Below are 23,481 nucleotides of genomic sequence, written 5' to 3' on the forward strand. Positions count from 1 at the left end.
TGGAGAATCTTCTGCCTGAAGACGCCACTGAACGCTTTAAGTATCAAATACTGTTAGACCACTTAAAGCACGAAGATGCCTTGCTTATTGCCGATTCATATATCAACTCACAGCAGCCATATACAGACACAATGGCCAGTTTAACTGAGCGTTATGGCCAGCCCCACCAGTTAGCACTCAGGAAGATTGCAGACCTGATGGAGTCCCCAAACATAGCTTGTGGAGACACCCTGGGCTTTGAGCGTTTTGCACTGAGGGTGAGAGCGCTGGTGGGCTTGTTGGAACAGCTAGGTGAAAGTGGACAGACAGAACTCTGCTGCGGGTCACATGTGACACGTTTATTATCTAAGCTGCCACAAGATATGAGAGCTGAGTTTAAAAGGTTCCTTTACCCCATGCGTGTCACAATTCCCAGCCTTCTGCACTTCTCCGATTGGCTCAATTATGAGCTGAAGATACAAGAGACAGTGTTTGAGTCATTACACAGTGAAGTAAGGAGTAGCAGTGTACCCAAGTCAGCTCGGCACCGTGACAATAAGAGCAGCAGAAACACTAACATCTTTCATACAGGAAACAAGCCCAGTGATCCCCCGCCAGCAGAGCAGACAACAGTCACTCCCAAGAAGTCCCCTTTTTGCCCATATTGTGTCAATACACTACACTACCTTGACCAGTGTGGTAATTTTGCCCTGTTAACAGTGGATCAGAGAACGGCGTGGATCAAGTCTAACAGAAGGTGCTGGCGCTGCGCACGTTCACATCAGGCTGCCCAATGTCGTTTGAAAGTCACATGCCCAAAGTGCAAAGGAAAACACCTGCAGGCCCTACATGACGTTAATGCAAAGCCCTTTGAGACACCATTAAGCCCCGTCAGCTCAACCAATGAAGTTTTGTACCTTGACAGACGTTCTGGCTGCAACCAAGTCCTGTTAAAGATTAGCAGGGTGCTGCTCCGCAATGGTGAGAATTCACTAGAGACGTATGCAGTGCTTGATGACGGATCAGAGCGGACTATTCTGCTTCCTGCTGCAGCCCAAACACTCAAACTCATTGGTGAGCCAGAAGACCTTGCCCTCAGAACTGTTAGACAAGACATCAAGGTCATGCATGGTGCAGCAGTGTCATTCACCATTTCCCCTGCAGACCAGCCAATGAAGACGTTTGCCATTAAAGGTGCATTTACTGCTGAGCCACTGAGTTTAGCTGAACACACATACTCAGTGGAGGCACTCCAGCGAAAGTACAGACACCTCAGAGGTCTGCCACTCCCAGCAATGAACAGAGTACGCCCCCTATTGTTGATAGGCTCTGATTACCCTCACCTCATCACTCCAGTTGCCCCTGTGCGCCTCGGACGTCCTGGGGGACCCGCTGCTGTGAGAACAAGGTTAGGCTGGACACTTCAGGGGCCGATTAAGAATGCCAAACACCCATCTACCTCTCAGCAGTGCCTTTACCTCTCCACCATGTCATCCTCTGCTGAAATACTCCAGAATGTGGAGAAGTTGTGGCAATTAGACATCCCCCCCTATCGCAGTGAAAAGCTGGTGGTGCGATCCAGGCAGGATCAGGAAGCAATACAGCTGCTGGAGGATAAAACCACACGTGTGAATATCGATGGTGTCCAGCGATATGCCACTCCCCTCCTCAGAGTAAAGAACATGCCACAGCTTCAAGCCCCAAAGGAGGCTGTGCTGGCCAATCTTCGTAGCACAGAGAAAAGACTCACTGCTCGATCCAGAGTTGCCCCCAAAAAGCAACAGTCTATGCCCAGGCTGGAGCTCTGTGCGGCACTGACAGCTGCCCAGCTCTCTACACTCCTGCAACGCGAGCTGACCGTGCCAATCAACAGTGTTATCCTCTGGACCGACTCCACCACCGTCCTCACCTGGTTACAGTCAGACTCCTGTCGTTTTAAGGTGTTTGTGGGAACACGAGTGGCCGAGATCCAGGAGCTAACAGACCCGCTGAGTTGGAGGTATGTGAATACAGCACAGAACCCAGCCGATGATGTCACTCGTGGTAAAACCTTGCAGGAGTTGTCTAACAGCGGAAGGTGGAAACATGGGCCAGCCTTCCTACAGCAGCCACCAGAGACCTGGTCCATGCAACCAGCCAAAGAAGAACCTCAGGATGATCCTGAACTAAGAAAACCTACCATCTCCTGCCTTGCCACCACAGTTGCCAAGACCACACGACAGTTACAGGAGGACCAGTGCTCCTCCTTCACTGAACTCATAAACATGGTCGCATCGTCCTATCACGGGGCGGCACCTGGCCAGGCCGCTCCCTCTGCTGCAGACCATCAGAAGGCAGAGAGGGAGATCCTACAGCAAGCCCAACAGGATAGTTTTCCAGATGAGTACAACTTGCTGAGCAGTAACAAGCCAGTTGCCTCTGCTAGTCGGCTGTTGACCCTGTCCCCAGAATTTGATCCCACTGCAGGGCTTATTAGAGTTGGTGGGAGGCTAAGGCGCTGCAGTCAACTACAACCGGAGTCCATTCACCCTGTGGTCTTAAATCCCCATCACCGAGTTACCCAGCTCATCATCAAGGACACAGACATTGCCCTACGTCACCCAGGCTCAGAGCGCCTGTTTGCCGAACTAAGGCGGAAGTATTGGATACTCCGGGGGCGAGAGGCAGTGAAAAGACACCAGCATTCATGCCCAGAGTGCCAAAGATGGAGAGCAATGCCAACTGTGCCCAAGATGTCAGATCTGCCAGAGGCGAGGTTGAGACTGTTTAAGCCGCCCTTCTTTTCTACTGGTGTGGACTGTTTTGGACCTTTCACTGTCAAGGTGGGCCGTCGTCTGGAGAAAAGATGGGGTATTATATTTAAGTGCTTGACAACACGAGCCGTGCACTTAGATATTCTCTCCAGTTTAGACCACGATTCGTTTCTCATGGCACTCCGCAGATTCATTGCCAGAAGAGGCAAACCAGCTGAACTCCTGTCTGATCAGGGGACAAACTTCAAAGGAGGAGAGCGGGAGCTCAGAGAGGCCTTTGAAGCCCTACAACCTGAACTCCGTGATCATTTGGCCAAGCACCAGATCCGGTTTAAGTTTAACCCGCCAAGTGCCCCACATTTTGGGGGTGTGTGGGAAAGGGAAGTGAGATCGGTCAAAGTCGCACTTTATGCCACCATCCAGTCTCAGTCTGTTCCAGAAGAAGTCCTGAGGACTGTTCTCACAGAGGTTGAAGGGATTTTGAACTCCAAGCCCCTGGGTTATGTTTCGACAGATGGGGCAGACCCAGACCCCGTGACCCCTAATCTGCTTCTCATGGGGCGGCGCGACTCCTCCCTACCACAGGCTGTTTATGAGGATGCAGAGCCTTTAAGTCGACGCCGCTGGAGGCACAGTCAAATGTTAGCAGACCAGTTCTGGGCACACTTTATCCGGTGCTACCTCCCAACCCTTCAAACCCGCTCCAAATGGCACAAGGACCCAGCACAGCTGCAACTCGGGACCACGGTCATGGTGATGGACCCTCAGCTACCGAGAGCCCTCTGGCCAATTGGACTGGTCACCAAAGCTCTTCCTGGGAAGGATGGAAGGGTTCGTGCAGCTGAAGTCCGAATCAAGGATAAGACCTAGACCAGGCCCGTTGCACGCCTTGTAGCCCTACCCGCCATCCCAGACACTGACTTTGAAACTGTGCGTCCTTCTTAGGTCTCAAATTTGCTGGACAAATTAGGGGGCGGCTGTGACGAAGGACCCGCCCCATTTCTGCCAGGTGCCTGATTGACAGGTCGAGTAGCCAATCACGCGTTAGCATAGGCAAGTTAGGTTGAGGATGCTACGTGTTTGCAGAGTTTTAGTTGTTTTCCCCCACATCGTGTAGAGCTTGTGGTTGTAGTTTGGTGTGCGTGATAAAAAGTGAGTATTTGTTAGAAACGAAAGTAGACATAGACACACCATTTGTTCCATGATTGTATAAAGTGTTGCATGCCATTCGAATTGTTTAATAGTGTAGTTAAAGTTATATATTTACCTTGTTTTGTGTTTGTGAATGCTAAGTGCCTCGAGCTAAGCGCTAACAGCAGTAGCTCCGACGGAGCTCATGTATATTTGTGCATTATATGTTATTGTTTTACAGATTTTATTATAATTTATGTTCTCCTTGTTTATATTACAGAACCACACACGTATTTACATGATTAATAACTGCTCTGTAAATACCAACCACCAGTATTATTTGACTGAAATCTTTAATAAAGAGAAAACCCTGGATCATCTCTCCCAGTGCATTCTTACCAATGCCCCCTGGCGGTCACAACCCGTATAAAACCAGTAAATTAGCTCTCCCCAAAACAACAGGTATAAACACATCAAATAGTCAAATCTAATATGGTAAAAACCTGTTATAGGCACTTTAAGGCAGTTTTCTCTCTATGTTGCTTTATTACAACTGTGTTTGAAGAGTTAATTTGCAAAGAAACTGGATCATCCGTCAAATGTTTTTTTTATGTCGCCGTCTTTCACATATATTATTTATGAAAGTATAGTTCAGTGAATTTGCTCAAGGAGAGATATGTGTTTTTATCCCACTCAAATCAATGAAAACACCGCAAGACGAAGTGTAAACGATCTGTTTTTGTGTTTTTCTTCCTATAGATTTTTTCTAAACACAAACGGCACACGCATAATTCCAGCAGACAAAGTTCACTCTTATTAATTTAAAAGCCAACGTAATACAAAGTTTTACATTAAAGCTTTGTTACAGTACATTTAACACACATTTAGCGTAGTAGTGATAGTATTAATAGTTATTTTAAGGTGTCGCTAAAGTAAATGGGCTCATGAATATTGCTCTAATTTGTGTATTCAGCATATTGTTCGACTTCAGTGCTCTACAATTACATTTAGATTGTTCTTTTTGCTTTACAGTACAGGTCTGGTGCAGTATTTGTCATAGTAGTTGTAACATGACTGAATATCTATAGTACAAGTGGTTTTAGTGGCTGAGTTAGTCCAGGAAAAAAAATATATCTGCACAGGTAAAGTTATGTATGTATCTGTATGGAAACGTGCCCTCTGCGTTTGACCCGTCCTTCCACAGACTATATGTACGTAATGAATGAAAGACGGTTCAGACGCCAACGGGGATTTTATTCAACTGAAGTTAACCTGTGAAGCAGTGATGTTCATGGTCAAGCACTCCTTTAACATTTGATTAGAGATTCTTGCTTTTTAATTTTTTTTTTATTCATATATATATATATAACAACCAAAAACAGAACCGGGCAGAACCAGAGTGAACATAAGAATAAAGAACAAAATGAACACATGAGTGCGTAGAATGCAAATAAAAGAAGGGTTGGTGCACATTAAATCCAAAATAATAAGTGCCATTTTGTCCATTGTTTGTTGAATTTGTCAATTTTCAAATTTAGTCCAGATGTGATTTTTCGGTCTGTCGTGATGTTAAATTTGAGTTTTCTCCATGGAAACGCTCTCCTCGACTTGTTTAATTACCGTATTTTCCGGAGTATAAGTCGCACCAGCCAAAAAAATGCATACTAGAGAAGCTAATGCACTGGAGTATGAAATGTGTGAAAATAACAAATAATATCACATATAAGTCGCACCCCGGCCAAAACTATGAAAAAAGGTGCGACTTATATTCCGGAAAATACGGTACTATATCGACCCCTCCAATGCAAACAGAACAGCTGCGTTCAAAAGAGCTGGACAAACTTTGAACGTTGAAAAACCAGCGGCTGTTTTGGCGACTGACAACCAACCACGCCCATGTAATAAACTGTCTTAAAACAATTTGGACAAATGTTACCCAATTTCTTTTTTTTTAAACGTAACGGGCGACAATAGTTTGCAAAGGAAATGCATATTTTAATTCACCCTGTGCCACAAATCCTAGTTTAATCCGTAAACTTTAAAACAAGGAGCTTGAAATTTGTATTACTTGTTGGCTGATGTAACAAACGTACTGTGTATAAGTGTATTATTAGAATCAATGTTAGTATCAGTACCAGGCCACATCTGAACTACTCTAGAACTACACAATCGATAGACCCTTCCAAGTGTGACGTTTTAAAGAATGTTGTGTTAAGTAGACCTACATCGCGGCCCCTCTGCTTGTGTATTTGTCAGCGTATTTGTTTGTGTTTTTTTGCTTGTGTATTTGTCTGTGTATCTGCTTGTATTTGCCTGTGTATTTGCTTGTGTATCTGCCTGTGTATTTGCCTGCGCTGCTGTTGTTAGCGTGGTCCAGCAGCTGTCCGTTGACCTTTGTGGCTCCGTGTTTGTTCGGGGGCCGGCGCTCTCGGACTGTTTCTCGCTGATAAAGGGACAGAACGCTCTCTGGTCCGTCGCTGTTGTGTAATCAGGACGGCGTCGCTGTCCACCTCGTTCGGTCTGCACGCGCCTAAATGCATTTACCACAAAGACAAAGCCAGTTTCAAAACTTTTACATCGAGAAAGTCAAATGGAGAAGCTTTAAACCTCTGTGTTGTCCTCGCTGTAGTTTCAGTCAATTTTACACTTTGAGTATATTTTAGACAACTTTCATGGGTAGGTGACGGGCATATTTAAGATCATTGTGACATGTACCGTATTTTCCGCACTATAAGGCGCACTGTCAATGAACAGTCTATTTTTGATCATTTTTCATATATAAGGCGCACCGGACTATGAGGCGCAATAAGCAAAACAAAACATGTACATCACAAAATCGCTTCGAGGTCAGTAAGCACAACCAGAATGAATCCATTTATAAGGATCACTGTCGTTTTTTGAGGAAAATTAAAGGCTTTTAAGTGCGCCTTATAGTCCGGAAATCACGGTAAGCCCATTTTAGTTGTTAAAGGTGCACAATGCATGTAACTTTTCTCTACTTGCGGTTCGTCACGATGATGTTGATGCGCTGCCTTGAATGATCCACAATATACTGTAGTTATAGCATTTACACATGTTTTTTTAGCACTAACATTGCCATGGAAACAAGCAAGTGTAGAAGAGTTACACAGTGTACTTGTATGCAGCTGTCTTAACCGTTATCCATCCCCAGAATGTCTTCTATCACGTTCACAAGTTCTGTCTAAATGAATCCCTTCTTTTGTCTTGTCTCTTTCCACATCGGCCTCGTGTTTGGTGGTTTACAGAGAAGCAGCTGACGGCGGCAAACTGCCTGGGGGTGCTGGCTATGGCAGAGGCCATGACCTGCACGGAGCTGCACAACATGGCCAAGGCCTATGCTCTGCAGAACTTTCCAGAGGTGAGGCTTCATCAGAGTTCAGCAGATCACTTTTAAAATATGTGACACGTTAAAGAAATAGTACACAAGTTGTATACGTCTTTAAAAAGTAAAACTATAGACTCACATTTGACTTTGCAACATTTGTGTTGAAAATTCAAAAATTCTGAGGGAAAAAGATGAAGGTGATGTATTACAAGCATGAAATAAACATATTAAATAGTGTGATGAATAATTTCCAGTGAATTCCCAATGTCTGGAAGTGTTAAATAAAATTACAAATGAATGAGAAACATACCAATCGGTCAAATTAACCATATTTAGTGGTCTGCACAGTTAGTAACGGTAACCTTGGCGTCGGGATTGAGCTCTGTTGCCCGTCTGCAGGTGGCAGGGCAAGCGGAGATCATGAGCGTGTCCAAAGAGGACCTGGTGTCGTATCTGTCCAACGACAGTCTGAACACGAAGGCCGAGGAGCTGGTCTACGAGACGGTCATCAAGTGGATCAAGCAGGACTCCGCCAGCAGAGTGCAGGTAAGAACGTTCTCCCGAGCTCCACGCAGTGACAGCTTATTCAGAAAACACCAGATCCAGCGGCATTTGTGTGTGTATCCACATTTACGGGGACATTTGGAGCTGTGAAGGACGGTGGTTCGCTTGTGAATAAATTGCAGCATACATTTGCTCGCGGTGAACGGTGTAAGGAATCGCTTCTTCCCCAAAGGACTTATCCACAGCCAGGATAAATTATTGAGCGTTCTTGACTAAAAATTAATATGAGCGGTCTAAAAGTGTCCAGTCCACCACCAGAACGGAGGATGTGCAATGTGATGATGACATATTATTCCTGTGGCAGTATGGGGGTTTTTGTGATAGTGATTCTATAAGGCTCTGTACTTTATTCCAGAGCTTCTTAAATGGTCTCAGCCCCTTATCCACAGCCTCGAAAAATGATATGAAGTATGATGGATAAAACAACAAATTAGCAACTATATACTATAATCACATATTGGCCTATTATCATGTGTTTTGGGACTGTTATACTGCACAAAAATACTTCATTAACAAGGCAATGCAAAACGTTTTTGACACCACCGACGCACAACATTTTGGAATTTAGTACTTGGGCCTCAAAACCCTCACCATGGAAACAGTGGGTGGATACATTTGGAACATACTCCTGGCAAGAGGGAAGAAGTAAGTGAAACCGCTCCGACAGTTAAGGACTGGACTAATATCAAGACAGACATACGCACAACACAATGGGGAAAAATAACAACAGGAGTCAACTTAAAAATTAACAAATGAAAAAAAAAACATTGGAGAAAATTATAATTAATTATTCTGAACCTAATATGCTGTAACTCTTCTTTTTTTTTTTCTCCTGATGCCACTCCCTCATTTTCTACTTTTACTCCTTTACCGTATTTTCCGGACTATAAGGCGCACTGTCAATGAATTGTCTATTTTCAATAATTTTTCACATATAAGGCACTATTGAGCAAAACAAAACATGTACCACACAAAATCGCTTTGAAGTCAGTAAGCACAACCAGAATGAGTCCGTATATAAGGCGCACTGGATTATAAGGCACACTGTCGTTTTTTGAGAAAATTAAAGGCTTTTAAGTGCGCCTTATAGTGTGGAAAATATAGTACTTACCTTTTAATCTACCTGGTCCAGCTCATTATTTGTGTTGATTTTTTATTTATTTTTTCTGTTTTGTTTTTGTTGATCTATATCTTAAAGGTGGAATGGATGATTTTTTTCAGCAAATTTTTTATGATATTTCCTCGTGGCGTGGATATATCATTTGTCGTACGTATCAATCATAAAACGCACCTACCGCTCACCTGCAGCCGCGTGCGGTTCGTCCCCACGTTTCCGCGTGTCTAAGCGCATGGATCTATCATAATATAGTTCCCTCAGTGTACGGGGCAAAATGAAGACGGAGAATGACAGTTCGAGCTGACGCAGAAGTGGACAGAAATCTACGGGAGACGAGAGATGCAATGCGCTCTGTTGCGCTAATAAACAAACGCACGTGTGTGTTGTATCGGTCCGCACGGGGGAGTGGCATGTGCACTTCCACCTGCGTTCTCAAATCGCCGAAAAATCGCCCATTGTGCCTTTAATTTAATAAATAAATAAATAGCCAAATATATATATATATATATATATATATATATATATAAAATAATTATTTTTCACCTGCTGTGTAGATTTTGGATGTACTTTGACTTCAATAATTCTTCTACTCGTGTATCTGCACTTTGACTGGAGTAACAAATGCACCAGCAGCACAGTCCTGGTCCCAGGTGACCCAGTCCAGGTGGTGCTCCGTCCCGGCGGTGGCACGTTCTCCCGGTTCTCCTCCGTCTCTGCTCCTGCACTCGTCCCAGGAGCCTCTGCCCCGACAGCGCTCACTATTCTTAGGTGTTTGTTTGTTTCCTCTGATGAAGACTCTTTGCATTGTGCCCGGGTTCACACCGGATCGGGGGCAATGCAGGCGACGCAAATGTGCTGGGAAACTGTGTCGTTGTTTAGTGTATTGTGCGTGAAGGTCTGACAAATGTCAAACGTCTAGACACAATGATTTGCTAAAAGTGTAACATGTTTCGAGGTGTGGAGGAATGCGTGATATTGTTTTGGTGAAATGCGGAAACAAAATAGAATACTGAGTGTACGATAGAAAATGATGAAAGAAGTCTGGAAAATAGCGGGTTAAAAGTAAAACAAATTCTCAGTTGAAACTTAAAATGCCTCTGACCGGTCGGACGACTCAAACTAAAATGCAGTTAAGTTTTATATTTAAATTTTTGGCTCAAAATTGTGAAAATATTATCACAGAATAGCAATTTGTTTAGGTTTATAATTTCACTTCCTGTTTAATTGATGACATCACTCTCGGAAATTACCCAGCAGACACTAGGCAATAACTCTAATCTAATGTCACCATTTTTTTTTTTTATTTGACAAATGAAAATGTATGCGAGTGACTTTATTTTGTTGAATTAATATTTAGTGAGTCAAAAAAGTAATTTATTTTGTGTAAATTGTGCAATCGTGTAAACTAATGAATGTCCCTAGTCTTCCTGTAATTTTTTTGTTCAACTTTTCTCCACAATTTCCTCCTCGATTGGTGTAAAACTAAAATTTACACCAAATAAAGTCAAAATTAGAAATCGTAAAAACCTGTCATAAAATGACACTTATTCATTATCACTCACCTCTAAACACATTTATGTATCGCATACTGTTGTGTGTCATTGGGCAAGCTAGTTTGCTTATTAGTTTTAAAGTTGGTTTATTCTGATGGTTAATTTTGCAAGTGTGATGATGTAATTGGGTGTGGTTAATCAGATTTTATCTGGACTAGAATTTATAATGTTATGTCAGCAGAATGTTGAAAATACAAGAATGGAGGCAAACATTTTAATGGCAAACTGTCATGAGATCTGAATGCTAATGCTAAAGTCTTTATAAAAACAAAAAATAAGCAAGGTTTTTGCAGTTTCACCGTATAAATGTCAGTTTGTTTAATTATAAAGGATAAAAAAATTATAGAATTGTATTTGAGCTTCACAAAAAGTATAATTTTGTACTCTGTAGATAAAATGGAAAACTAATGAGGAGTTCAGTATTTCTAGGGTTTGTCCAGTTAAACATTCAAATCAGGATTTTGCCTTAATCAAAAAGGCAAAATTACACAACCTTAAAAAAAAAATTACACTTGTTTTAGGTCAAAATGTCTTTAAAATAAGTTAAATAATCTATAATAAATTAATTTATTTATCTGTAATTTATTTATGAATTACGAATTCTTAAAATAATCTTACGTATTTTGTCTTTATTTAGTAGAACTTATTTTTGAACCAGATACATCACATTTGCTTTGGTCTAGATTTAAGTGAATAAGTCTTGGTAAAATGAATGACATTTTCACCTTGATTTTTCATATTTTATGATCTTCTGAGGTTAATCCCATTTTTGTATTGAAATCACTTTTGCCTCCATGCTGTAATTTAGAATATTTAACATTTTAAAAGGTGAGAGATGTACGCACAACTTATTTGCTACAGTTGAAAGCTGAACCCCATTTTTGACCCACTTTTGTTCCATTTCTGACCCCTTAAAATAATCTTAACACTCTTAAGTATTTAGTCTTTATTTAGTATAAATGAATATCAATTTCACACATTTCAAAAGGTGAGAGATCCACACACAACTTATTTACGAGTCCAGAGCTGAACCCCATTTTTGACCCATTTTTGTACCATTCTGATGTTTGAAGAGACTCTTGTTTGCCGCCACAACAAATTAGCTGACAAAATCTGACAACCCGCGTTTAACGTTGACATTAGCGAGTTAATGTAAAGCATTTCAACCTTGTGTCTCGGGGCTTGGGGGACCTACTTAGATGACTGGAATTTGACTGAAAAGATCGCACCTGTCAGCGGCGTCCTATCGGTGCCGCGCCTTCCCGCGGGCAGTTAATCTTGAAGGATAGAGCGCATGACGGCTATTGATGGTGAGGAACAGCCGAGGACATTGGAACCAGCACGCGATCGATTCCAGTCAAGGTCAGAGAGCGCAGAGCTAAACGTATGGACCGAGCAGTAGATAATAATCCATCTACCAGGTAAAACTGTGACAGGGAAACATGCCCCAGGGCTGGAAGTTGTGCTGCTATATATCACCGGGATCATTATTTAGAAAAAAATAAAATAAAAAACACTGCTAGTGCACTTTTACTTACTTAGTGCTACTACAGAAAGTACCATATTTTCCAGACTATAAGTCGCACCAGCCAAGAGATGCATAGTAGAGAAGGAAAAACACATATAAGTCACACTGGAGTATAAGTCGCATTTTGGGGGAAATGTGTTTGATATAATACAAGACCTTTGTACACATCTACTACTACCATTATTACCACTATAACTACCACTATAACCTTTGTACGCATCCACTACTACCATTATTACCACTATAACCTTTGTACGCATCCACTACTACCAGTATTACCACTATAACCTTTGTACACATCCACTACTACCATTATTACCACTATAACTACCACTATAACCTTTGTACTCATCCACTACTACCAGTATTGCCACTATAACCTTTATACGCATCCACTACTACCATTATTACCACTATAACCTTTGTACGCATCCACTACTACCAGTATTACCACTATAACCTTTGTACGCATCCACTACTACCAGTATTACCACTATAACCTTTGTACACATCCACTACTACCAGTATTACCACTATAACCTTTGTACACATCCACTACTACCAGTATCACCACTATAACCTTTATACGCATCCACTACTACCAGTATTGCCACTATAACCTTTGTACGCATCCACTACTACCAGTATTACCACTATAACCTTTGTACGCATCCACTACTACCAGTATTACCACTATAACCTTTGTACGCATCCACTACTACCAGTATTACCACTATAACCTTTGTACGCATCCACTACTACCAGTATTACTACTATAACTCCCACTATAACCTTTGTACACATCCACTACTACCAGTATTACTACTATAACTCCCACTATAACCTTTGTACACATCCACTACTACCAGTATTACTACTATAACTCCCACTATAACCTTTGTACACATCCACTACTACCAGTATTACCACTATAACCTTTGTACACATCCACTACTACCAGTATTACCACTATAACCTTTGGACGCATCCACTACTACCAGTATTACCACTATAACCTTTGTACACATCCACTAATACCAGTATTACCACTATAACCTTTGTACGCATCCACTACTACCAGTATTGCCACTATAACCTTTGTACGCATCCACTACTACCAGTATTGCCACTATAACCTTTGTACGCATCCACTACTACCAGTATTACCACTATAACTACCACTATAACCTTTGTACACATCCACTAATACCAGTATTACCACTATAACCTTTGTACGCATCCACTACTACCAGTATTACCACTATAACTACCACTATAACCTGTGTACACATCCACTAATACCAGTATTACCACTATAACCTTTGTACGCATCCACTACTACCAGTATTACCACTATAACCTTTGTACGCATCCACTACTACCAGTATTGCCACTATAACCTTTGTACGCATCCACTACTACCAGTATTACCACTGTAACTACCACTATAACCTTTGTACACATCCACTACTACCAGTATTACCACTATAACCTTTGTACACATCCACTACTACCAGTATTACCACTATAACCTTTGTACACATCCACTACTACCAGTATTACCACTAGAACCTTTGTACACATCCACTACTACCAGTATTACCACTATAACCTTTGTACACATCCACTACTACCAGTATTACCACTGTAACTACCACTATAACCTTTGTACACATCCACTACTACCAGTATTACCACTATAACCTTTGTACACATCCACTACTACCAGTATTACCACTATAACCTTTGTACACATCCACTACTACCAGTATTACCACTAGAACCTTTGTACACATCCACTACTACCAGTATTACCACTAGAACCTTTGTACACATCCACTACTACCAGTATTACCACTAGAACCTTTGTACACATCCACTACTACCAGTATTACCACTATAACCAACACTCTTGCCTGCTCATAGTTATGCAGCCGCTTTCTGCCTTCTCCTCACCGCGTTCCCAAACACAAACGTGTGATTATTGCGGCCGTTTTATCCCCGAAACCCCTTTCGACGCCTCGCAAAAAAACTAGTCACCGGGCGCACCTCTTCCATCACTTCCTTGACACCCGACTCGTCGCCTTGGATGTTTCTTTTTTTTTTTTTTTTTGGATCGCACATTCATCCTCTGATACATAGCACTCAAAAGATTAGAGTGAAATCCATCATGCCAATAAAGTGATTTGTAGTGGCAGATTAGCATGAGCGCTGCACAAAGAATTCGCTCGAACAACAAGCAACAGTTGGGGAGCGTTTGCAGACGAGGCCGTGTCAATAATAAAGAATGGGATTTGCGCGCTCCGGGCCGGGGGATGGAGTGACACGCTTTGCATTGAGAGAGATCCACTCTGAAAGCCGATTGGCGAGGACGTTTAAATCTGCCAATTCAACCGTTACTAAAGTGACACTAAAGAGGAGCAGTTTTGGGAATACTTTAGAACACATTTGCACGGCCGGGTTCTTAAAATGGAGTCTTCCGTTAGAACCATCGCAGGCAGTTGAGTGGTTGTTTTATGTTGTAGGGCTATATATGTTTAGTTGATTAATCTGTTTTTAGTTGATTATAATCTGTATTGGTCGATAAATATTTAGTTTAGATTTAGTAGGAGTAGTACATCTACAGCAGCAGCAGAAAGGAGAAGGTATAGAGTGCTTTTTGACAGTTTCATGCCACTGTCGCCTTAGGTCGACTAATCAAGGTTAGGTTGGTCATTATTTAGAACTACCTGTTCATGGTTTAGTCTCATTTTAGACCTGGTATATTCCCATTTGTGGCTAGATGTGCTAAATGTCTTTAAATATTTATTGTTAAATGCAATATAAATATGTTGATGTAATCCCTCATGCAATATAAATAGTAAAAAATAAAAGATCCGTGGAACAACTAAACATGGACTGGCCTTGCTTAATGGCAAGGCCAGTCCATGTTTAGTCCTGACTCTGGCACCAGCAGGAGGCCAGTCCATGTTTAGTCCTGACTCTGGCACCAGCAGGAGGCCAGTCCATGTTTAGTCCTGACTCTGGCACCAGCAGGAGGCCGGTCCATGTTTAGTCCTGACTCTGGCACCAGCAGGAGGCCGGTCCATGTTTAGTCCTGACTCTGGCACCAGCAGGAGGCCGGTCCATGTTTAGTCCTGACTCTGGCACCAGCAGGAGGCCAGTCCATGTTTAGTCCTGACTCTGGCACCAGCAGGAGGCCAGTCCATGTTTAGTCCTGACTCTGGCACCAGCAGGAGGCCAGTCCATGTTTAGTCCTGACTCTGGCACCAGCAGGAGGCCGGTCCATGTTTAGTCCTGACTCTGGCACCAGCAGGAGGCCGGTCCATGTTTAGTCCTGACTCTGGCACCAGCAGGAGGCCGGTCCATGTTTAGTCCTGACTCTGGCACCAGCAGGAGGCCGGTCCCTGAGAACAGGACTAATGTGATCATACTTCCTGGTTCTAGTCAGGACCCGAGCAGCAGCGTTCTGGATGCACTGCAGCTGTTTTACAGCTCGTTTGGAGAGGCCAGTGAGCGGCCGTTACAGGAGTCTAATCTAGAGACAAATGCATGGATAAGTCTCTCCAAATCTTGTTTGGAAACTATGTTTTAGATTTTAGCAATGTTTTTTAGATGGTAAAAAGCTGCTGATGTTATTGATTTGATGGTGGCTGTTACAGTTCAAGTCTGAGTCCATTATTACCCCCAGATTCCTAACTTGGTTTGTAGGTTTTAGAGTGAGATTCTAGAGGTCAATGCGAACACTTTGTGTTATGTTTGTTTTTGTTTTTTTGCCTTCAGTATCACACAAAAGGATCGGCAATAGATGTAATGTTCTACATTGTTAATTATTGATTTAAAGATAAAAGAGTTGGATTATCTTTAGTATTAAAGCGACTTACTGGGACATTACTGACATTGTGATTGTCAATATGTGCGCCCCATGGGACTTTGGACACTCTGACTCAGACACATCCCACATCCCGCTCCCTGTCCGTGGGCCTTGGAAACCCTGTGCCCCCTTGTAATCTCACACTCTAATGGAGAGGTGCTGAGGTGACTGTCCCACATGACGAAATTGAACCGTTTTGCGCTTGTCTGAGCACTCCAGCGCCGCAGTTCCTCCGACAGCAGCCTCCCCGTCCCACAGGAGGAGGGCGAGGAAGGACGGAAGAGAGAGGAGAAATATCCCACTGTGGAGCGATGGAAATGTGTGACCAAACATCTACTATAAGAAGAAGAGTGTAAGAATCCAAAGTGTGGACAGTCTATCAAAGCAATGAACGTGTCTTTCCCAAACGTTAAGGTCACGTGCAAGACTGGGCAAAATATTGTCATTTGTGTCTCAGGAAAAGTCAGGTTTAAGTGACACATGTAAAATGTCTTAAATGAGCTCTTCTTTATTTTATATATATATATATATATATATATATATATATATATATATATATATATATATATATATATATATATATATATATATATATATATATATATATAAACTAATAAGAAATGTTATAATAAGTGGAGATATATTACTTGAATGGAAGAATGAATAGAATGACAATCACTTGATATGCTCTCCATTTGATTTTTTTGTGTGTTACCAATAATAATGACCAATGATAATCGACTTAATTTACTTTTTTAAGGTGACATTTAATGGGATAATGGAGCTATTTCAGATCAATATTACTTATATAGAGCTAAGGGCCACACACAACCCAACAATTAAGTTAACCATTCAACATTTTGCATTTGACATTGTTTTGATGAGCCTCCACACCTTGGAGACTTGGACCATTAACATTAGGCTAGTATAACATAAACGTTTTTGAATGTTTCCAATGTTACAGTAAATTGCCTCAAACAGTTGTTGTTTGGGGCAATTTAACAGGAAGCCTGAGGGCCAACATAAATTGGTCTGAGGGCCGCATTTGGCCCCCGGGCCACAGTTTGGACACCCCTGGTTTAAGCGCAATATACCTCCATTAACGTCACCCGTGTATTTTTTTAACTTGCCTCGGCTTTTTGAGATTAAAAATAAAATGAGTGCAATCAACATGATCCATGCAAACAAAACAGTGTCATGTACTCGAGTAGCCTTGATCCTGGACTCTAGTCTTAAATCCCATGTGCAGTAGGACATGAGTTACATAAACCTGATAGGGATTGTTTTTAAGTGTGAACTAATGTATTTTCCTTGTTGCTTTGCTTTTGCATTGCACAGAGTTGTGTCTGGCAGCATTTGCATTCAGCTTGTGTTCTCGGCTTGTGTCCTGGGCCGGCGCTGTGGGTTGTAAGCTGCAGGCTATAGAGTGGAAAAGTGGCATATTGAAAAGCGCGGGGTAAATAATATGCAATTTTCTCTCTGGGCTCTGCTGTCACTTACATCCACCAGCACCGGGGAAACAGGGCCTGGACACGGCTCTCACACACAACAGGCATTAGAGCCTTTATAATGGCCCCAGACGAGACCCAACTCCATCCAGGCGACTGCACACTATAGCACGCTGAAAGTGTGTGCCATAGTGTGTGTGAGTGTGGGCTAGTGTGTGCTATAGTGTGTGTGCGAGGGTGTGCTATAGTATGTGTGTGCGAGTGTGTGCTATAGTATGTGTGTGCGAGTGTGTGCTATAGTATGTGTGTGCGAGTGTGTGCTATAGTATGTGTGTGCGAGTGTGTGCTATAGTGTGTGTGTGCGAGTGTGTGCTATAGTATGTGTGTGCGAGTGTGTGCTATAGTATGTGTGCGAGTGTGTGCTATAGTATGTGTGTGCGAGTGTGTGCTATAGTATGTGTGTGCGAGTGTGTGCTATAGTATGTGTGTGCGAGTGTGTGCTATAGTATGTGTGTGCGAGTGTGTGCTATAGTGTGTGTGTGCGAGTGTGTGCTATAGTATGTGTGTGCGAGTGTGTGCTATAGTGTGTGTGCGAGTGTGTGCTATAGTGTGTGTGTGGGAGTGTATGCTATAGTGTGTGTGTGCGAGTGTGTGCTATAATGTGTGTGCGAGTGTGTGCTATAGTGTGTGTGCGAGTGTAGGCTATAGTGTGTGTGAGCGTGGGCTAGTGTATGCTATAGTTTATGTGAGCATGTATGCTATAGTGTGTGTGTGTGTGTGCGCGAGTGTGTGCTATAATGTGTGTGCGAGTGTGTGCTATTGTGTGTGTGAGTGTGCGAGTGTGTGCTATTGTGTGTGTGAGTGTGTGCTATTGTGTGTGTGTGCGCGAGTGTGTGCTATAATGTGTGTGCGCGAGTGTGTGCTATAATGTGTGTGCGAGTGTATGCTATAGTGTGTGTGAGCGTGGGCTAGTGTATGCTATAGTTTATGTGAGCGTGTATGCTATAGTGTGTGTGTGCGAGTGTGTGCTATAGTGTGTGTGTGAGCGTGGCCTAGTGTGTGCTATAGTGTGTGTGTGCGAGTGTATGCTATAGTGTGTGTGTGCGAGTGTATGCTATAGTGTGTGTGTGAGCGTGGGCTAGTGTGTGTGCGAGTGTGTGCTATAGTGTATGTGCGAGTTTGTGCTACAGTGTATGTGTGCGAGTGTATGCTATAGTATGTGTGTGCGAGTGTGTGCTATAGTGTATGTGCGAGTTTGTGCTACAGTGTATGTGTGCGAGTGTATGCTATAGTATGTGTGTGCGAGTGTGTGCTATAGTGTATGTGCGAGTTTGTGCTACAGTGTATGTGTGCGAGTGTATGCTATAGTATGTGTGTGCGAGTGTGTGCTATAGTGTGTGCGAGTGTAGGCTATAGTGTGTGTGAGCGTGGGCTAGTGTATGCTATAGTTTATGTGAGCGTGTATGCTATAGTGTGTGTGTGTGCGCGAGTGTGTGCTATAATGTGTGTGCGAGTGTGTGCTATTGTGTGTGTGTGCGCAAGTGTGTGCTATAATGTGTGTGCGAGTGTGTGCTATTGTGTGTGTGTGCGCAAGTGTGTGCTATAATGTGTGTGCGAGTGTGTGCTATTGTGTGTGTGTGCGCGAGTGTGTGCTATAATGTGTGTGCGAGTGTATGCTATAGTGTGTGTGTGCGAGTGTATGCTATAGTGTGTGTGTGCGAGTGTATGCTATAGTGTGTGTGTGAGCGTGGGCTAGTGTGTGTGCGAGTGTGTGCGAGCGTGTGCTATAGTGTATGTGCGAGTTTGTGCTATAGTGTATGTGTGCGAGTGTATGCTATAGTATGTGTGTGCGAGTGTGTGCTACAGTGTATGTGTGCGAGTGTATGCTATAGTATGTGTGTGCGAGTGTGTGCTACAGTGTATGTGTGCGAGCGTGTGCTATAGTGTATGTGCGAGTGTGTGCTACAGTGTATGTGTGCGAGTGTATGCTATAGTATGTGTGTGCGAGTGTGTGCTATAGTGTGTGTGCGAGTGTAGGCTATAGTGTGTGTGAGCGTGGGCTAGTGTATGCTATAGTTTATGTGAGCGTGTATGCTATAGTGTGTGTGTGTGCGCGAGTGTGTGCTATAATGTGTGTGCGAGTGTGTGCTATTGTGTGTGTGTGCGCGAGTGTGTGCTATAATGTGTGTGCTATAGTGTGTGTGAGCGTGTATGCTATAGTGTGTGTGTGCGAGTGTGTGCTATAATGTGTGTGCGAGTGTGTGCTATAGTGTGTGTGTGCGAGCGTGTTTGTGTGAGTGAGTGAACACGTAGGAAACCTATGCTGACATGCCAAGCTATACGTCTGATCTGTGGAAAGGCAAGCCCACTCGCAGTAAGAATACATGTTTTTAAGCAGTTATTGTGTTAGATGTATATCTTTAAAGCCACGCTGAGGAACATTCTAGGCAAAGCAGTAACATTGCCATGGTGACACTGACACCATCCCCCTTTGAGTGCTCCTTGTTTTTTATTTTTTCGCTAGAGAAAGTAAAAGAAAATAACGTTTGTCTAAAGGGCAGAACACACCACTGAGATCCACTGAGCGCAAAGAGGCTAAGTTGCAAGCTAGTAAAGTGACTTGATTTGAGATGGTAAAATGTTCAAAACCATTACAACATTGCACTTCTTGTTTAGATAAAAGTAAAACTGTGCTATTATTATTTCGTAACACGTAGATCAGAACATGTTTTGCACAGAAAATTGGCGAGAGGAGACACATGAAGTCGTGTCATGTTTACAGAAGCAACGCAGTCGCTTCACCCAAAGTCACGAAGAAATGAATCGGGGCCTAAATCGGACAACTTCTCCGGTGTTTGTGTCAGGCTGTGGCTTTGGGTGTTAAAAATACATTGAATTAAAATAGAATTTAATCAAAATTTAAAAAGGCAAAGGGCCAGATTATATTTTTCCACAACAAGTCCCACTCTAGTCCTGGTTTAGTTGCAGGTTTGAGCCCAGTTTAATCACAGTTAAATGCACATAAACATTGAGTTGTCCACTGTTGACATTCAGTCTAAGATGATGAACGTTACCTTTACCTTTAGACTCCAGATGCAGTCGCCTTTTCAAAACTCCACTTGACGTTCTTTACTGTGTATTCAACTGAGGATTTCATTTGTTTTTCCCTTTTCTCCCTTTAATCACAAAGAGCACTACATGTAATCTACTCCCGACCTGTCTGTGCCATGGCTGCGTCCTCGTGTGACTGAAACACATGCTTGGAAACGAGAGGGGAGGTGAAAAACATGTTATTTCGAAACCTTAAGTATTAGTCATTAAGTGAATCAGTGCGTCCAATTAAATGTCCAGACGTGACCTTTTCGGAAAAGCACTCATACGTCCTGGTAATTTTCATCAGACACACAACCCGGAGCATTAGAAATAAAAAAAAGAGACGACTGGCCAAACAAGCGTTACGCTATGTTCAGAGCTATAAATGATCAAATTAAACTGATTTCCACGTAGACAGTGCAGGTCAATCTTTAAAATAGTGATGGACAGTGCAGGTTAATCTTTAAAATAGTGATTAAAAAAGCTTCTTCATTCCGTCTTAAACAGGTAGAACGAGTACACAGTGAAATTATGTATTAAACATGCACTTTGGCTCCTTCCGCCAGTATATTGTAAAAAAAAAAAAAAAAAATTTAATTATTGGTTTTCCGCGAGCTATAATCATCATCTTTTAATCTGTATTTTGACATGTTTCTTCAGCGGTAAAGAAATCCACTTTTCCCACGTAATGTCTCGCATTGCAAACGGTAATTACAAAGTCAAAGCGCGAGTGGGAGTTTAAAGTTAAGCCTCCGAACGCCGCCGCTTTGTTTTACAGTTTATCAAATAACCGCTCACAGCGCCGCTCCGTTACGAGATCTTTGCGCAACCGGAAAACGGGTACGGGAGCCCGAAAAGGACTAAATAGTACAAGAAAGTGCGTGGTGCCGGGACAGAGCAGGTTCAGGGGTCGTTATTGGCGCTCAGTCGTGTTTACGGGGCAGCACAGTCTCTCCTTTTCTGTCCTTTTCCTGTTAAAGTTTTACAACATTTTCCTCACACAATCTGCTCTGTAACTACACTTTTACCCGTGTGTGACTGAATCGTGTCGCTCTGTTTTTTTTTCTTCCTCTCCCTCATTTCGTTCTCTTTTTTTGTTTACTCTCCTCCTTTTCTTTCACCCTTCTCTTCCTTTCTCTCCTCTGCACCTCTCCCTCGCTCTCTCATTTTTCTGCTCTCATCCATCCCTGTCTCCCTTTATTCCTTTCTCTCCTCAACTTTCCCTTCTCTCTCATTCCTCCTCCTCTTCCTCTCTCTTCCCCTCTCTGCTCCCAGCTCTCTCGTTCCTCCTGTCTTTTCCTCCTCACCTCTACTTTATCCTCCTCTCGCTCTGTTCTCCTGCCTCTCTCTCTTTCTTTCTTCTCTCTCGCTTTCTCTTCTCTCTCATCGCTCCTCCTCTTCCTTCGCTCCACTATCTCCCAGTCTTTCTCTCTCCCCTTTCTCCCCTACTTTTCCTCTCTACCTCCATTTCCATCCTCTCCGATCTCTCTCTCTGTGTATCTCTTCTCGCTCTCTTCTCTGTCACCTCTTTCACTCTTACCTCTCTGTCCGCCCTCTCTCTTATCTCCTTCTCTCCTCCGTTCCCCTTTCCCGCCTTCTCTTGACTTCCCCTTTCACTCCTCTCTCCTCATTTTGCTCTCCTCTCTCGCTCTCTCTTTCCCTTAGCTCTTATCTCCACTCATCTTCCTTTCGCTCTCGTCCTCCTCTTTTTATCTTCTACGCTACTCTCTCTTCACTTTCTCTTCTCTCTTCTTTCCTTCTCTAATCTGTTCCCCTTTCCCGCCATCTCTTGTCTTCCCCTTTCCCTCCTCTCTCCTGCTCTTTCATTTTCTCCTCTCGCTCTTCACCCGCTCTTCTTTTGCTCTCCTCTCTCACCTCCTCTCGCTCTCTCTTTCCCTTAGCTCTTATCCGTACTCATCTTCCTTTCTCTCTCTTCTTTCCTGACTCTCTCCCTTCCTGACTCTCTCCCCTTCCTCTTCTCCCTAGGCCCTCCTCACATTTACCGCTCTCTCTTCCTCCGCTCTGTTTTCCCTCTGTTTTCCCTCCACTCCCTCACCAGCTTTGTCTTCTCTCATCTGGCCCCCTCTTCCTACCTCTCCCCATCTCTCCTCTCTCCCCTTTCTCTTGTCCTTTTCTTCTCTCCCTCCCTTTCCTTCCACAAATGTCTTCTACTCTTCTCCCTCCTCTCTCTCCCTCTTCTCCCTCACTTCTCCTCCTCCATTCTCTCTCCCTCCCTCCCTCCTTCCCTCCTTCCCTCTCTCTCTCTCTCTCTCTCTCTCTCCCTCTCTCTCCCCCCCTCTCCTCTGCCCTACTCTTTCTCTGCCTCACTCTCCCCTCCTCCGTTATAAGCCTCCTTCGTCCTTCCATCACACCTCTCTCCAGCGTGTCTCACCCGGTGACTCACCCTGACAATAGACTCCTGATTAATTGGCCCTTTGGAAAGCTGCCGTCTAATGTAACGACGGCTAAAGAGGAACAGCTTTGTTCTTTTCAGCGATTCAAAAAAATAAAAAAAAACGGTCCGGCCGAGCCATTAGCCACTCGTCAGAAACAACAATGGAGGCCCGACGATTTCCCTCCACAAAGGAATGCAGCGAGAGACGACTTACATGTGGTTATTTGGCAGCCGTCATTAGAGATTATTAGTGACTTTATGCTGCAGATTAGTTCAGTTAAAAGTGCTGTCAGTATTCAGGCCATTTTTCAGTGTAAATGTAAGTTTTACTGTGATAATTGGGCACATCATCATGAATAAGTCACTTTAAAGTGGATATAATACACATTTTTGTGGCTTTTAAAACATGCTTTTGGTCTCTTAGGAATGCATGTTTCACATTTTCCAACTTAAAATGAGAATCATAACGTTTTAAAATGATCAGTTTCAATGAAAACACACTTTACAAACCTAAACTTGTCTTGAAAATAAGGTATTCAGGCATTGGAGTGCCCTCTGTCATCAGAAGTGGGAATGAACAATTCAAAAATAAATACTCTGTTTTCCGGACTATAAGTAGCACCTTTTTTCATAGTTTTGGCCGGGGTGAGACTTATACTTATATTTATACTTATATACTTATACTTATACTCCGGAGCGA

General features: G+C 42.9%; 1 protein-coding gene across 2 annotated transcripts in view; it reads left to right on the forward strand.

Moving 5' to 3' along the window:
* Nucleotides 1-23,481, forward strand: part of LOC140355276 (kelch-like protein 29) — a 420,755-nt gene that overhangs the window by 256,417 nt on the left and 140,857 nt on the right. For both annotated transcript variants that reach the window (XM_072440142.1, XM_072440143.1), the window contains 2 exons: nt 7,130-7,242; nt 7,609-7,755. In XM_072440142.1, coding sequence (XP_072296243.1) covers nt 7,130-7,242; nt 7,609-7,755 — 260 coding nt within the window. The remainder of the gene's footprint in view (nt 1-7,129; nt 7,243-7,608; nt 7,756-23,481) is intronic.

Source organism: Eucyclogobius newberryi, unplaced genomic scaffold, assembly GCF_026437365.1.
Source record: "Eucyclogobius newberryi isolate DKJ021-1_F unplaced genomic scaffold, fEucNew1.0.hap1 SCAF_1, whole genome shotgun sequence".
Taxonomy (NCBI): Eukaryota; Metazoa; Chordata; class Actinopteri; order Gobiiformes; family Gobiidae; genus Eucyclogobius; species Eucyclogobius newberryi.